The sequence below is a fragment of the Vidua chalybeata genome, chromosome 8 (assembly GCF_026979565.1).
Source record: "Vidua chalybeata isolate OUT-0048 chromosome 8, bVidCha1 merged haplotype, whole genome shotgun sequence".
NCBI classification, from domain to species: domain Eukaryota; kingdom Metazoa; phylum Chordata; class Aves; order Passeriformes; family Viduidae; genus Vidua; species Vidua chalybeata.
The window spans coordinates 22,698,635-22,712,597 of NC_071537.1; the positions used below are offsets into that span (position 1 = coordinate 22,698,635).

Below are 13,963 nucleotides of genomic sequence, written 5' to 3' on the forward strand. Positions count from 1 at the left end.
TGTTCACGTTAAATATACTCCATTTTTGGATATGTAAAGTAACTGCAGTGAGTTATTTATGTTTTGAGTGTGCCTATGGGTTTGGAATTCCTTTTTTATTCTCCCCTAGCATCATAAATAACTTTTGGTCCGTCTGCTTTGTTGCTGTTGTGCTTAAGGGTTTTATGGTGGTGAAATAAAAATGACAATCACATGCACACTGTCATACATATGCAAAATATGTGTACAAAAAGGGAGAACTCCATGGGAAAACAGGGAACATTACTGCTGGAAACATTAACTGGGGAGAATGGGTGGTGAATGCAAGTTTCACACACAGTGGGAGTAGGTACACATATCAAAGTCTATCTTCCTGCACATACTTCTGTTTGTCCCGGGAATCCCTGCTCTTGGTGCGGTTCGGTCGGTTTGCTGTTGATGGGATAGAGTGAACTGATGAGCTCTTCTTGCTGGAAGAGTAGGAGGAATGGGAGGAATGAGAAAGGCTGGCTCGGGACTGGCCAGCGTTGTGGTCAAATTGCATCAGACAGAAGATCAAGTCCGTCGGCACAAGCTCAAATTCATATGGTGGGTTTGTGATAACATAACTGGAAAGGAAGGAAGAAAGAAAAAAAGTAAGAAAAAGAAAATAGGTTTAGATTCATACTAAAAAATTTCTTCTAGATTTGTTGAGCTCAGGAACACTTAGCCCAATTTTTCCATTTCTGTTTGTACCTAATTTTAGCTCACAAAATTCCCGCTATTGTTTTTGGACCTTTTTAAGTCAGCTGTCATTTTTTTAATGTTTTCTGTCAGACAGACATAATGCCTGAGAATGATGTTCTTCAAGTGAATCACATAATGAAATTTCAGAGAAACCACCATACAAAATCATGCTCCTTTCTCTGGCTGAATCATAATGCAATGATTCTAGCAAATATAGTTATATGTTGACAAAAACCAGTAACATATCCACCACAAATGGTATTTAAAAGAATGGCTGAAAAGCAGAGAGAGGAGGATTTTACATGCAGCTTATTTAAATACATATAACATTTAAATACATATTTACATAGTTATTAAATATTTAAATGCAGTCAATAGAACAAGGGATATAATTATTGGTTTGGATTGTGACTGTAGTTGAAACAAGTTAAGGAAAATACATCAATAACTCTGTAGCAAGGTTAATTTTGTTCATTCACTCCACATGTACATTCATGGCCTCAAAGAGCATCTATAAAGAGAAATCTGCACATCTGAGAATCCAACATTGCTCAGCATAAATCCCAGGCCTGAAATAAAAACTTCCTCAATTTCAAGAATCCTCACCTTCACCTAATGGCCTTTTAGGGTATGAAGGACTTATAGAGCAGCTGCTAAATTTTTTCATGCATGTGAAAAACAGACTTGAGCAAGGCAATTGGCATTTTCTGTCCAAGCAAGAAAGGAGTAAAAATTGAACACGAAGCTCATGACTTCTTTTCAAATTAATGCAATGCTCATAAAAAAATCTGCCTAGCTCCTTCAGGGACAGAAGTCCCTTATTAATTCAACAAATAATCCCAAGTCTAGCAACTACAGTGTAAATCTAAACTGCAACTCAATTTTTCAACCCAATTTGTTCAAATTCTTACAGAAGAAGCTGCTTTGGTGGGCTGCAGTGCTGTTTATTGCCATGTTCACCCAATAATTATGCTTTCTGTAGAGCATGAAACAGTAACAGATGGTAGATTTGTGATACTTCTGGTATGGGTCTGTGTGTGTATTTCTAGGAAGCAGTTAATTAAGACACATTTCAAGCAAGCTGCTAAATGGCCTTCAGTTTGCAAAGATGGAAATGTGTCTGCTCTATTTAAAGCACTAAGGTCAGGCTTGGTGCTACTGAAGTAAAAATGTAGTCTACCAAGAGAAGGGTTTCCATTTACTGGAAGAAATTATGCTTAGACACAGATGGTACTGATGGGAAGCCCATAGGAGTATTTTTTGAGCATTCAGAAAAAAGATGAGCTACTGTAATTTAAATTATTATCCCACAGCTTAAAGTTGCTTGTTATCAGGGAACTGAAGTCCTTTCCTTGCAGGCAAACAGTGGATCATCATAGAGCAAACAGGATAAAGATACAATCTGAAAATTTAATTTAAAAATTCTGAATAAAATTAGCTGACAACTTATGCTGTGATACCCAGCTTATGATTTAAAGTCAGATCGAATCATGGTGAAATCCTCAAAGAGGACTGGGGAAAAGTTACACAAAAATGGAGCAAGCTCTTTTTTGTATTTATTACAGGCACTGGGCTTTTCCTCGCTGAGAAGACTGAAGAGTAGTGAAGCAGAGATGTTCTAAAAGACCAGACTCACCGTTTAGTGCATTGGCTGGGAGTACTTAGATGTGCATCCCTTAATCGATAAATTCCAAAGCAAAGCATATTGTATGTTTTCAGTGCTTTACAAAACAGATCTCCATAACAACCTCCATCCTAGAGGAAAGAGAGAAGATTAAAAATAAAAAAAGAGAACAGTGCATTTTTTTTCTTTCTTTGCTCTGTAAACACAATGTCAGGGAAGAGGTCATTCAGTATGAACTTATAAAAAGAGGGACAATGTATAGACAGTCTGTTGTTTGTCTCAAATGAGAGCCTTTTACCCAAGGAAATGAATAATCTAAATATTTTATTTCAAATAAGTAACTATGTAAAAGTGATGATTGTTATTTTGGAGAGCCTTGGTCCATGAAATAATGGCAAATTGGAAAGAGTGAGTGATTTGCTTTAAGCTGGAAATCTAAATTTTGGTACCAGACAATGAATATTCTACAAATTACATTAACTATGGTATTAAAATTGTTCATATCTTTGACCCTTTCTTGACAGCAGCCAAACTGTCATCCAGACAAAAACAAATTCACGAGGAGCACAACAGAAATTAGAGTTCAATGGGTTTAAAAGGATAATAAAATATCTGCTGCTGTCAAATAATGACTAAATGTATGATTATCAAAAAATAAGTTTGGATTTGCTTATTTGTATATCCAAATAGTGATTCTTAAGTAATCATGAGAGTTAATGCATTCTGCCTTTACAGACGTAGTGCAATTGAGGTTCTGGTGAAACAGCATTCAAAAGATTGGGGTTGCTTACTTTATTTGTGGAAATGTTAAGCTGCATGCCAAAGTGTTTTGATGAGCTGCTAGTCTCAGCTACAACTGGACTGCTACATCAACTGAAAGGCTGTAGGCTTCTATCTTTGCACTCCTGCCCTAATCCTTACACTGGGATTCTCTGTAATTTCTGTGAAGAAGGTCATTCCATTCTTTTTGGACAGGGCTGGTGAACACAGGGTTAATTTAAGAAACACCAAATCCTACATCATCATTAAAGCAGAGTGGGTGCTTTGGGATTACCTCAAGATTTCAAAATGTGGTCCAGAAAACATTTCTAGATACTTTATTTTTATATAATACACTCTGTTTAAAAGATCATTAATTTATTTATTTGGTTTGGGGCTTTAAAATCTTTTTGCTTGTTTTTTGACTTCACCCTTAGAACAGTGCAGTCAAATTATCAGAAAATTATCACTTAATAAGAATTTTAGTTCATCCAAAACCAGCAGAAACCAAACCTTAGCACTTTGGTTTCAAGCTAATAAGCAGATTTTAAAAACTGGAAACTCTGTGAAAACACTAAATAAGCTTATCAAAACCCAAAAAAGGTATATCTATACATATTGAATATATTTAGAATTCATTATTGCTATAATGGTTATATCATCCAAATCAGCTTATCTATCTCTTTAGCTGACAATGAAGAGCCACAGGGTTTTCGGTATGAAATATGCAGACAAGGATCCTAGATAGTCATACAGCTTCTTAAAAAGGTAAAAAGCAAACCTGGCACTCTGTGCTATAAATTTTTAAACAATCCAAAAGCTCTATTAAATTTAATAATAGAAATTATATGCTTATTGAGATAGATTTTTCACTCAGTCTGAGAGAACGCTAATAGAGCACAGACCAGCCTTGGTCCTGCATTTCCTTCATGATCTTACCCCTAGGTCTGCAAATGGCCCATCATACAAAGCCAGCTGAGCAACTCGACACCTGTCCCTGTTTGCAAGTGTCTGGGGCGTGCTGTAACCTCCTCTCAATGCATTTTCCTCAGCAATCAGTGCTTCCAGCTCTGGTGTGGCTCCTCCTGTTACCAATGTCCGTATCAGTGTGAGGATATTGTCATTGAAGTATGTCTGCAGAGATAAAAGAAAGCTCTTTAAGCAAACACCATTAAAGTCACAACTGAAGACATCCAAATTACAACTTTTCCGGGTTTCTGCTGTTTAAAGTTCTTGGCTGTCTCTTCAAATAATTTTATATAGAAAGTGAAAAGACAGCAGACTCCAATTACTCTATTTTCTTCTATCCCATTAGGCTCCTATACTAGATCCTTCTTTTAAACACCAATTCAGGCTGATTTTTATTAAAGTACAAAAATTTGAATGATTTATGTTTCCTATAATTGGTGTTAGTAGTGATGCAATGACTGCTTTCCTTCTCATCGCCCTCATGTCTAATAATGGGCTTTAGGACATGTAATTGTAAAATTCAGACCACATTTAAAGCTTACACAGGGTAGATTGCCTTTTTACTCTTGTCACCAATTCGTTGGGGAGCTGCCTTTGTGCTGCAAATGTCATTACTTATTACTGTGGCTGGACTCTAGCAGTCTAACCGATGTATTGTACTAAACATCTTATTACGAGACTTGACAGTGTTCAGACATAAGCATGTATCAATTAAACATCTTGAGTTCACTCCAGATAAATGTATGATGAGTTTGGGATCCTGGTGGTCCTTTTAAAAAACTCTAGGGTATAGGGTAAGTGTGGTTTATTAGGGAAGATTTACTCCACACTGACATTTTGCCAGCATCTGTAGCATTGCTGGTCTGTCAGGCAAACAATGGGTATTTAAAATATTAATTTAAATCCAGATGAATGACTTTCAAGTTCACTTAAAAGTATACTGGTATAGTTCAGACATACTCAGTTAAACATCTGCAATGTATTGTACTGGGCAAAAAAAATGTTGAACAAAAAAAAAGGAAAGACTCACTTATAATGTCACCAATGCCTGAGTTTTCAGAAGCTTTGTAAGCACAGGGAACATAAAAGGAAAAAATGAGCTCACTGTAGAGTACACAGGATTGACATTACTGGATTTCTGGATTTTGTTGTATTTAGGACTTAGAACAAATGTCTGTAAACCAATCAAGTAAAAATGAATAGTGAATTCTCCAACAGTGCTTGTTGCCTAAAGATAAGACTTTTAACATAATACTTTTCAATGAAATTCATTGTTCTATCCATATAATGCAACTGTATTTAATACATGGGTAAACTGAGGTAGAGGTTGAAATATTTTATCCTGAGATCAAAAAGCAGAACTGGCTTCCTATCCATGTTACTTTGATATTCTTTCTTTGTATAATGAAACTTCAGTTTCATTGTTTGCTGGAGATGACAGATAAAACAGAAGAAAGTGAGTTCTACGCAGCAATGTTTTTCACTTTACATTGAAGTTTCCTAACTTCAAGCTTCTCTGCTTATTTACATAGGTATATTTGCCATTCACCTGTTGACTAAATTAAAATGAGAGGAACATATTCTTACTGTTATACATGCCCTAAAGCAAATATTTACATCTCATCAACTCCAATTATTTAAGTTAACCTAGGTAAGGCACTACATATTTTAACTACAAAGCACATTGTAAGGAGTAGTCTGACAGAAGCAGAGGTTCACGAAGATTCAGCTAGTCTAAAACAACAGCTAATCTCAAATCAGCTCTTACACATGTGGATGCACTGGGTAACAATTCAAGTGTAATACTCAAACCTCTCTTAACTTATAGAAAAATCAATGTGACCCCTTGCAGGAATGTAAGTCTGGAGCGATTACATGATGTTTAATAGGAATTGCCACTGTGAGAGAGAGAAGACATTCAGGCATGATTGTTTATTTTTCAATTACTTCTTCCTTGATGTCCATGAGATGAAATCAGAGTTGCCCTCTTGGCAACTTTTCCCACTGTGCTATACCTGTAAGGCAGAGCTAAGAGCCTTATTAGCAAAGGAAGCAGCATTTATTATGGAACAATGGCTTAATTTGGGTTTCACACCATGACTGATGTGGAAGGCACCATTCAATCAGATGGATGAGTGCAGCCAAAAGATATATCTTGGGGATCTTTTGGTTTTTTTTTTTTTCAATCAATGGGAGAAAAGATTCCAAGTTTCAGGACAAACTGCTGCAGCATTGCATCTGATCAGAAAATGCCAACCATAAGCAAGAAAAGGTGGGTGAATAGGAAGCTGTAACTTCTCACCTTCTGCTAAATAGGGTTGCTGCCTTCTGAACTAAAGTATTTAACACTCCTCAAGAAAAAGCTGTCTGCCCATGCTTTTCATTGTCACAAAAATCAGACTCCTCATTACATCTTGCCAGTTTGGAACTAGGGGAACACTGAAAAGCTGAACTAGCTGATATCCATTTCCTTTGGAATAATAATACACTGAAATTAATTTGAGAGTGATCTTCTACTTGCTCTGTGGGAGGGTACATGGCCTGAATATGCCAGTACTTATAAGAAACTGATCTACAGAATGTCTTTGGAAAGGTGCTGTTGTACTTAAAGTAACAAGGCACTTTCCAGTGATGGAAAGAATTCCTTTTTTGAGTGTAAAATCAAAACCGAAGAAATACTTGTTTGCTATTGTCATTAACCAAACCCCACATTGGACACGTGTGTGATATCACTTTAATCGGCATCCAGAACGAGAATATGAAATAGGTGTATTCTAAACACAGGAAAAAAAAAAAAAAAAAACAACCATCATAGCCACTGAAACTGGGTAAATAGCAAGGAATTGTGACACAGATATCTGAGCTAGCAGTGCCACCTAGCCATTGCTTCAGAATTGTAGTGCAGCTCTTTCAAATGTTTCAAGGATGTTTTCCCATTTGTTCAATCATTTTTTAAAGTATAATTACCAGAGTGCTTATGTTTTGCCGTTAATGCTGTCATGTCTTTTAAACTAATTGGTCTTCTACAGAAAATTTAACTGAAAATTAGCACATCCTTTAATAATATTGCTTTAACTTTAATAGCAATTTGCCTTTCATTTATAATTACACTAAAATTGTCATTTTTCAAGTTATATCTGCCTTTTTTGTGTTTACTAGTGGGTTTTTAAATGAATTTAAGACTCCTCCTCCTCCACTAGATGTGGCTTTAACCTCACTTTCAAACAAATATTTTAAATTGATTTTCTCATTCAGTTGGAGGAATAACATATGTCCAAACCTGAGGAATGAGTGAGCTAACATCAGTAATTCATATCAATAACAAAAGGGTCTTTGAGACAGAATAAACAGCAGACAATAAATAACAGCATTTCACCATTTGAAAATCTATTAATTCTTAAACTATTGTCCAAACTTTAATGAACTTTGGGGCACTTTAAGTTACAAGATGCTGCTTACTAATTCTCTGAACAGAATTGCATGAAAAATAGTCTTGTGTTCATATCAAAGATTAGATTAGTTTCTTTTCTGCATAAACAAGACTGTGAGGATCCCTTAGGGAGAACTCTTGAGTACGAGATATAATGAAAAGTTATTTTTAACTGTTTTAATGATTTTCTTCCATTCTGTAATTTCATTTTTATGAAGAAAAAGTAGGATTTGGTAATACAGAAAACAATCAAGACCTGAAGTTCTAGCACAAGCAAATGAATTCCAGGGTAGTGAATGTTAAGTGGTATCATCTGGTGCTGGAGATCCTTGTAGGTGTGGGAGGGACACCAACCTGCCAGAACTGCTGCAGTTCTCGTATCTTCAGTGCCAAAAGGAGGAACAGGGAAGCTTTGGCTCCCAGGCCAACTGCTCAGACCTTTGAGGGTACTGTGTGTTGAAAACTGGTTTCCTTCATGTACAGGATTTTATGGAATAACTATCTCAACAAGACCCAGAAAGGAGTACTTCTGCTCAAATATTTGCTCCTTTGACTATCCTATGTCATCTAACTTTTCTATAGCTGAAGATAAAATTTTTAAAAACCAGTTACATAATCTAAAAGATGCTTCCAATCCCATACTTTTTAGTTACACTTCACTTGGTGATGAAGGCATGCCTTGCTTTCCAGAAGTGGTGCTGCCTTGAGACTGACAGACAACGTGTTTTATTTCCCTGGGTTTGAATACGCTATGACAAAATAAATAGTAATATATCATTTAAGTACCTGATAGCAGTAGATGTCTCTTCAAAGACATATTAATGATTACCTGGAGCCACTGCCACAGTTAAAACATGAACCAAACCCACAGCCTTCCCACAGAGCACAGTAAAGCTCTTGAACCAAAGCTGGTGAGATCACTGCTCCAACTCATCAAAAACACAGTGCAGGTTTTGAGCTTGTTATTGTCCTCTGAGCAATGGTGCTTGAGCTACTGCACTGTGAATCCTGGGCTGTGGAAAATATTGCCTTTGCTGCAAAGCCAAACTGTGTGTAGATGACCAGTACATGACACTTTGAAAACTAAACTACATTAAACCTTTTACCTTTGAAATAAGGAAATAACAGAACATTTCAAACTTAAAACATCCAGTATTGTCATCTTCTAGGAAATAATGCTAAACTAGCAGAACATAAAGATCTCCAGCACCCACTGAACAACACTTGAACTAGAAAGTTACCACATTTTCTAATCTGTCATTCATTAGTTGAGTTTAATGCACTACTATAATATTATAAAACTATAAAAAATAAAATAATAATTTAACACTGATTAATATTGTATTAGTAGTAGTAGTAGTAGTATCCAATAACTGAATACTTAAGAAAATTATTTAAAATATATTTTGTAGCTTTTCCCCTATACATATGTCTATATGCATGTTTCAAATGACCCACAGGTCAGAAATAATACCATATGCATGGCTATTGTTTGATTTTCTAATCTTTCTTACATTTGTTTTACTACAAAACCCCACTACTGTGAGAAGAGATGAATTCTTAAAGGAGCAGTTCATGAACATTTGCATTGTACACTATATAAGGAATTTTCATAACAGAGACATCAACAGAGATAATAAACTGGAATTTTTCTATCAAAAATAAGCAGTAAAACCCACTGAATCACTAAGTAGATAGAATAATGAACTATATACTTATCTCCAAGTGAGCTGGCAAAAGACAGCAGAGTGCACATTATATATTTCTTACAGAATTCCTGTGCAATTTATAGGATGAAAGCATGACTACGGATCTCACAATTTATCTAGGATTTGGAGTTCAGTTTGTCCATACTGGCAAGTATGAAGTTAGATACATTAAATAGAAGCTGTTTGCTAAAAGCAAGTGTAATTTAGGAAAAAAAAAAAGGTAAGAGATAATATAGTGAAAATAGATTAGTTTGTGTGAGAAACACTCTTTTCCTTGAAGAAGTGAGAGGAGAACACACCTTCCCCATGAGAATATGGATAGTAAAGGGGAAACATCTCACACATTTTACACTTTCTGAAGGGTCAGGAAGAATGGTACTTTTCCAACTCTTTGCTGAGCCTTTGAGGAATAAAGAGAAAATAACACTGCCACTGATCAGAAAACTGGTGAAAGAAAAGACAGGATAGTGCACAGTTCTAACTGACTGAATCATTGCCTTTCTTCTTGATTAGTATTGTTTTTAAGTAGAGAATTTTCTACTCTTGTTATCACATTTCTCTAGCTTCAGGCTGCACTGTCCCTGACACATAATATGACAACTTAGATGTGAAAATATTTAGAGAAAGGATTTTTATAGAATGGAACTGCAAAAACAGAGGGGCATGTTGTCCAAAACTATGAGTTAATAAAAGCTAGCAATAACTAAAACCATTAAAATTTCTGAACAGGCAGGCTGTACTTATTTTTCATTGCATCACTCTTATTTACTTGAGACACCTTTGCACAAGGAAGCAAGGATGTCCACAGTATCTCACTCTCTTTCTATGGCAATGCCAGTGACAACCAGAAGGATTAACTCTACTTTTTTTCTTGATTCTGAAGTGCCCTACTGAACAATACATTCAGAGACATTGACTTAGATAATAATGGGAGTAGATAAACAGCTGTAAGTAACATTTGGAACCTTCATGTTAAATTATTTCCATTTATAATGTGAATATGCAAAAAAAATTATAGATAGAGATTTTAATTAGAGAAGGTACAGAGTTTAGGAGTCCTTGCTTAGGTTTTCTGAATTTGTCACATCTACAAAATATTGTAAATAACTTTCAAGAAAAGCATTTTCTGAGGTTACCGAAAACTCCTAGGGCATTAGAATAGAATTTTATCTGTGTAGACTCATTTATCTGTGGATGGAACATATGAAAAATATAGCAGCAAAAACTACAAAATACACACAGAGAAAGACTGGTCTGAAAACTTAGCTAATATGAGGAGGATGAAAAGGAGCATGACTGAAGGGTTTGCTTCAGAACTGTGCTATGGCTGCAAAACAAAAGCCCCAGTGTAGACATAACCAAAGGCCACCATCTGTAGTTTCTGGCATGCACTGAAGTTTTGATTAATAAGAAAATTCATATGAAAAAGAGAGGATAACCTCTCTTCACACAAATAGAGTTCATGAGATGTGTACAATGGCTTTCATGGAGTTCTATCAGTGTCCCCCAGCACTCATACTGAGAGCATTGCTCATAGCTACAGGAAATTAAAAGCTCAAAACACAGTTGATGCTGTCTGACAAGAATGGTGAGCACAGGGACTGACACACTGCATTTGGGTCTAGATTTTAGGCAGAAGGGATAACTTTTTTTGGAAAGCATGATCCTTAAAACCTGACATGAGACTGTTTCCTTAGGAAATTGTAGACTCATGGAAGTCCTAGATATCTCAGTTATGGTCTCCATGTCCAACTAAGAAAATAAACTAGCTTAGGTTGCAAAATTCTTTTGACATCTAAGAAAAAAGCATCTTCTCCTGCCTACTTGTGGAAAAGGTTCTACACCTTCACACTCTTTCACAACAAGTCTGATAGAAAGGGATGAAAAAGATTTGTTCTCTTACTGCGCTCATGAGAGAGTCCAGCACGCTGACAGCAAATGCAGTTCCACATGCAAAAGGCTGCGTGAGATACAGTTCTGTGTCGGGATCATCATCATCATCTTGGTCCAAGAACTGAACATTTGAATCATTTACTGAAAATAGCAATAATAATATTTAGAGTAAAATCGAAAGGTGTTTCTGGGTCACCAGCATGTGACCTCACACATCACACAGCCAAAGAAAAAGAAACGGCATATGTCTGGAAACACAGACTTGAGTCTTTGACGTCACTGAAAATGAAATCAAGATGGATGTGAAAATATGCATTTAAAAATCTGTTACTCGTTATCTTGCTCGTAAAAGGTGACACTCTTGTTCTTGACAGGTTCCTATCCCTTTCCTGTAAAGCAGCTTTGTGGCACCAGTTGCCTGTGCTCAAAATTAGATATATCATACGCTTGTATATTGAGACAGTCTTGGTATATTGGTGGGGTACAGTGCTGAGGGTGTATGTGTGTACAGTGAAATGTTATCACAAGATACAAAGTTAGAACCCCATTGTAACATAGAAGCTGTCAATAAAATTCTGATATAGCCCACAGGCATCTGTTAGATGTGCTGCTGTGATTCTTACTGGAGTGGTGTTAATGCACTTAGGGCTCAAAAGAGGATAAACTGTCCCTTTAACATGCATCTATCTGAATGAATGAGCAGCTATGCTCTTGCAGCACTGCCTTTTGTTCAAATATTTGTCTCTATAACTTCACTTTCTCAGCCACTAATTCTACATTAGCCAGTGTGAAAAAGAATCTAAATCAGGCTGTTTCAGAGAAAAGACCAGATAAAGTAGTATTTGTCATTTTGACTTTCTCTGGCATTTCATTGTCACAGTTAAGCCCTCTGCCTCCAATTCATTCCAACCAAAAATAGTTGTTTCCTTGAGATCAGTGTATCAAGTGGATCATATTTCATGAAATATTTCATTTCCATATTAGTCTCCCTCAGGCATGAAAGCACAGACTGCTTAGCTATGCCATTGAAATACCCTTCAACTTACTAAATGACAAATTAATTTCAGTTCCCATGCAAGAAAGGGAAATGAAAAACTTTTTGAGCATTTGAAACTGCACACACTGATGATATCCCTATTCCCCATGTGAACACATCTCCTGAGTCAACTCAGCAAACTTTGAAAATAACATGCTGCTGTTAACTTGATCAGATTTCAGCTCTGGACTTCTAAAGTCAGAAATTCTTCTGCCTGCTATTCTGATCTTCTCATACAGTTTCAATCCTTCCCATATAGTTTTCTTGTACATCCACTCCTTTTCCAAACTCTGTGCACAGTGTTTAACTTACAAAACATTAATTACTGCAGATAAAGCCTCATAATAGCTGTCTAAATGAGATGAGGATAGAATTTAAAATTCTTGCCTCTGCACTCCCTGATGTAATTGTTAAAACATAACACCTTGTACTGTAATAAGAGAAATATTCTACCCTGGGAATCAGAAGACATTCATCCAAGAAAACACCAGGATCCACAATATTTTTTTTAGTACAATATCTATCAATTTAATCTCCAAATTCTTAATCAATACAGTATTTGAAAGCCTGCTGTATCAAAATGTACTTTTTGAACAGCTTGTACCTCAGTGTAATTTGCTAGTTGAGAGTAGGCACTATTGACAGTAGCACTCTTTTCCCACTTCCATCTGGCAGATTAACACCTGACTTAGACACCGTGCTAGGCATGCGTGGGGTCAGTTCCTGAGGTACTAAAAATCTGTTATGAATTCTGCAGGTGTGGGTTTATCCTCAGTATCTTTATCTTCCTGATGCAAGTTAGCACACTGGGATTTGTGGGCCAGGAGAGCTGGGTGCAAACAGGTGGTGCTGTGCCATAGGGAAAAGCTCATCAAACGCTGCTCCAAAGGCTGGTGAGAGCACTCTGTGTTGAGAGGAAACCACACAGGAGCTTGGCTGCTCCTCTACAGCTTCAAAACCTGAGTTTCTGAGAAAAAGCCTTACTCTACAAAATAAACATAAAAATAGCTTGAGGAAAAGTATAATGCTTGGGGTTTTTTTTCTGGTATCTTTTATTTCTTCTTGGACTTCCTGTGAAAAGCTGCTAAGGCATGTCCACCAAATTGACAACAGGCTGAAGTAACAAAAAGAAAGAAGAGAGAAAAGGAGAGAAAAATTGGTGTAGGAGAGTGAGGGCCAGGGAGGTGGGGACTTAGGCCAAAAGAATGAATTGGTGAGGAGGTGCTATGGAAACAGCCGGCAGGTCAGACGAGTGTGATCAAAGGTTTACTGATGCTGCGTGAAAAAAAAAATCATTAAGAAGACCAGAACAAGACAGTCAATTTCAACCAGAACCACAAATAAAACACATTCAAAGCAGTGCCATGAGGGTAGCCCCTCTGATACAGCCAGATAAATAAAGGAAAAGCTGATGACAGTAAGAACAACAACAGAAAATAACACAGTGATGTGAAGGAAAAAGGCACTTCTTACCCAGTTCAGTTATCATTAGAATGTGGGTTCCACTGTTTTTTTCCTGACTGATTGAAACCAAAGGCAGAAGTTTGCCAGGCTTAGCTAGTAAGTAAAGTATTTAGGGGGAAAAGAAAGTACAGAAAGAGAATAAAGTAAGGGAAAAAGACAGGTAAGGCTCTAAAAAATAAAACTGAAAAAGAAAACAGAAGGACAAAGGACCACAAATCAAGTTTGTATTTGCCATGAAAAAAACAGAACAGCTTCTGCACTTCACATCACACCACTTGACAACATAAATACCCACAGCTAGACTGGAATTCAGAGTCTAGTTACCTACCATCATCATATTCTCGGAGTGAAATATCTCATACTATTATATAGAG

General features: G+C 36.5%; 1 protein-coding gene across 10 annotated transcripts in view; it reads right to left on the reverse strand.

The window, feature by feature from the left end:
- The window catches only part of KCNMA1 (potassium calcium-activated channel subfamily M alpha 1), a 421,854-nt gene that overhangs the window by 8,642 nt on the left and 399,249 nt on the right, over positions 1-13,963 (reverse strand). For 6 of the 10 annotated variants that reach the window (XM_053948612.1, XM_053948611.1, XM_053948619.1 and 3 more), the window contains 4 exons: positions 11,100-11,230; positions 4,028-4,222; positions 2,342-2,460; positions 363-587 (listed from right to left, as the gene is read on the reverse strand). In XM_053948612.1, coding sequence (XP_053804587.1) covers positions 363-587; positions 2,342-2,460; positions 4,028-4,222; positions 11,100-11,230 — 670 coding nt within the window. Of the gene's footprint in view, positions 1-362; positions 588-2,341; positions 2,461-4,027; positions 4,223-11,099; positions 11,231-13,598; positions 13,683-13,963 lie in introns of all 10 variants that reach the window. The other 4 variants (XM_053948610.1, XM_053948609.1, XM_053948615.1 and 1 more) reach the window with 1 other exon arrangement.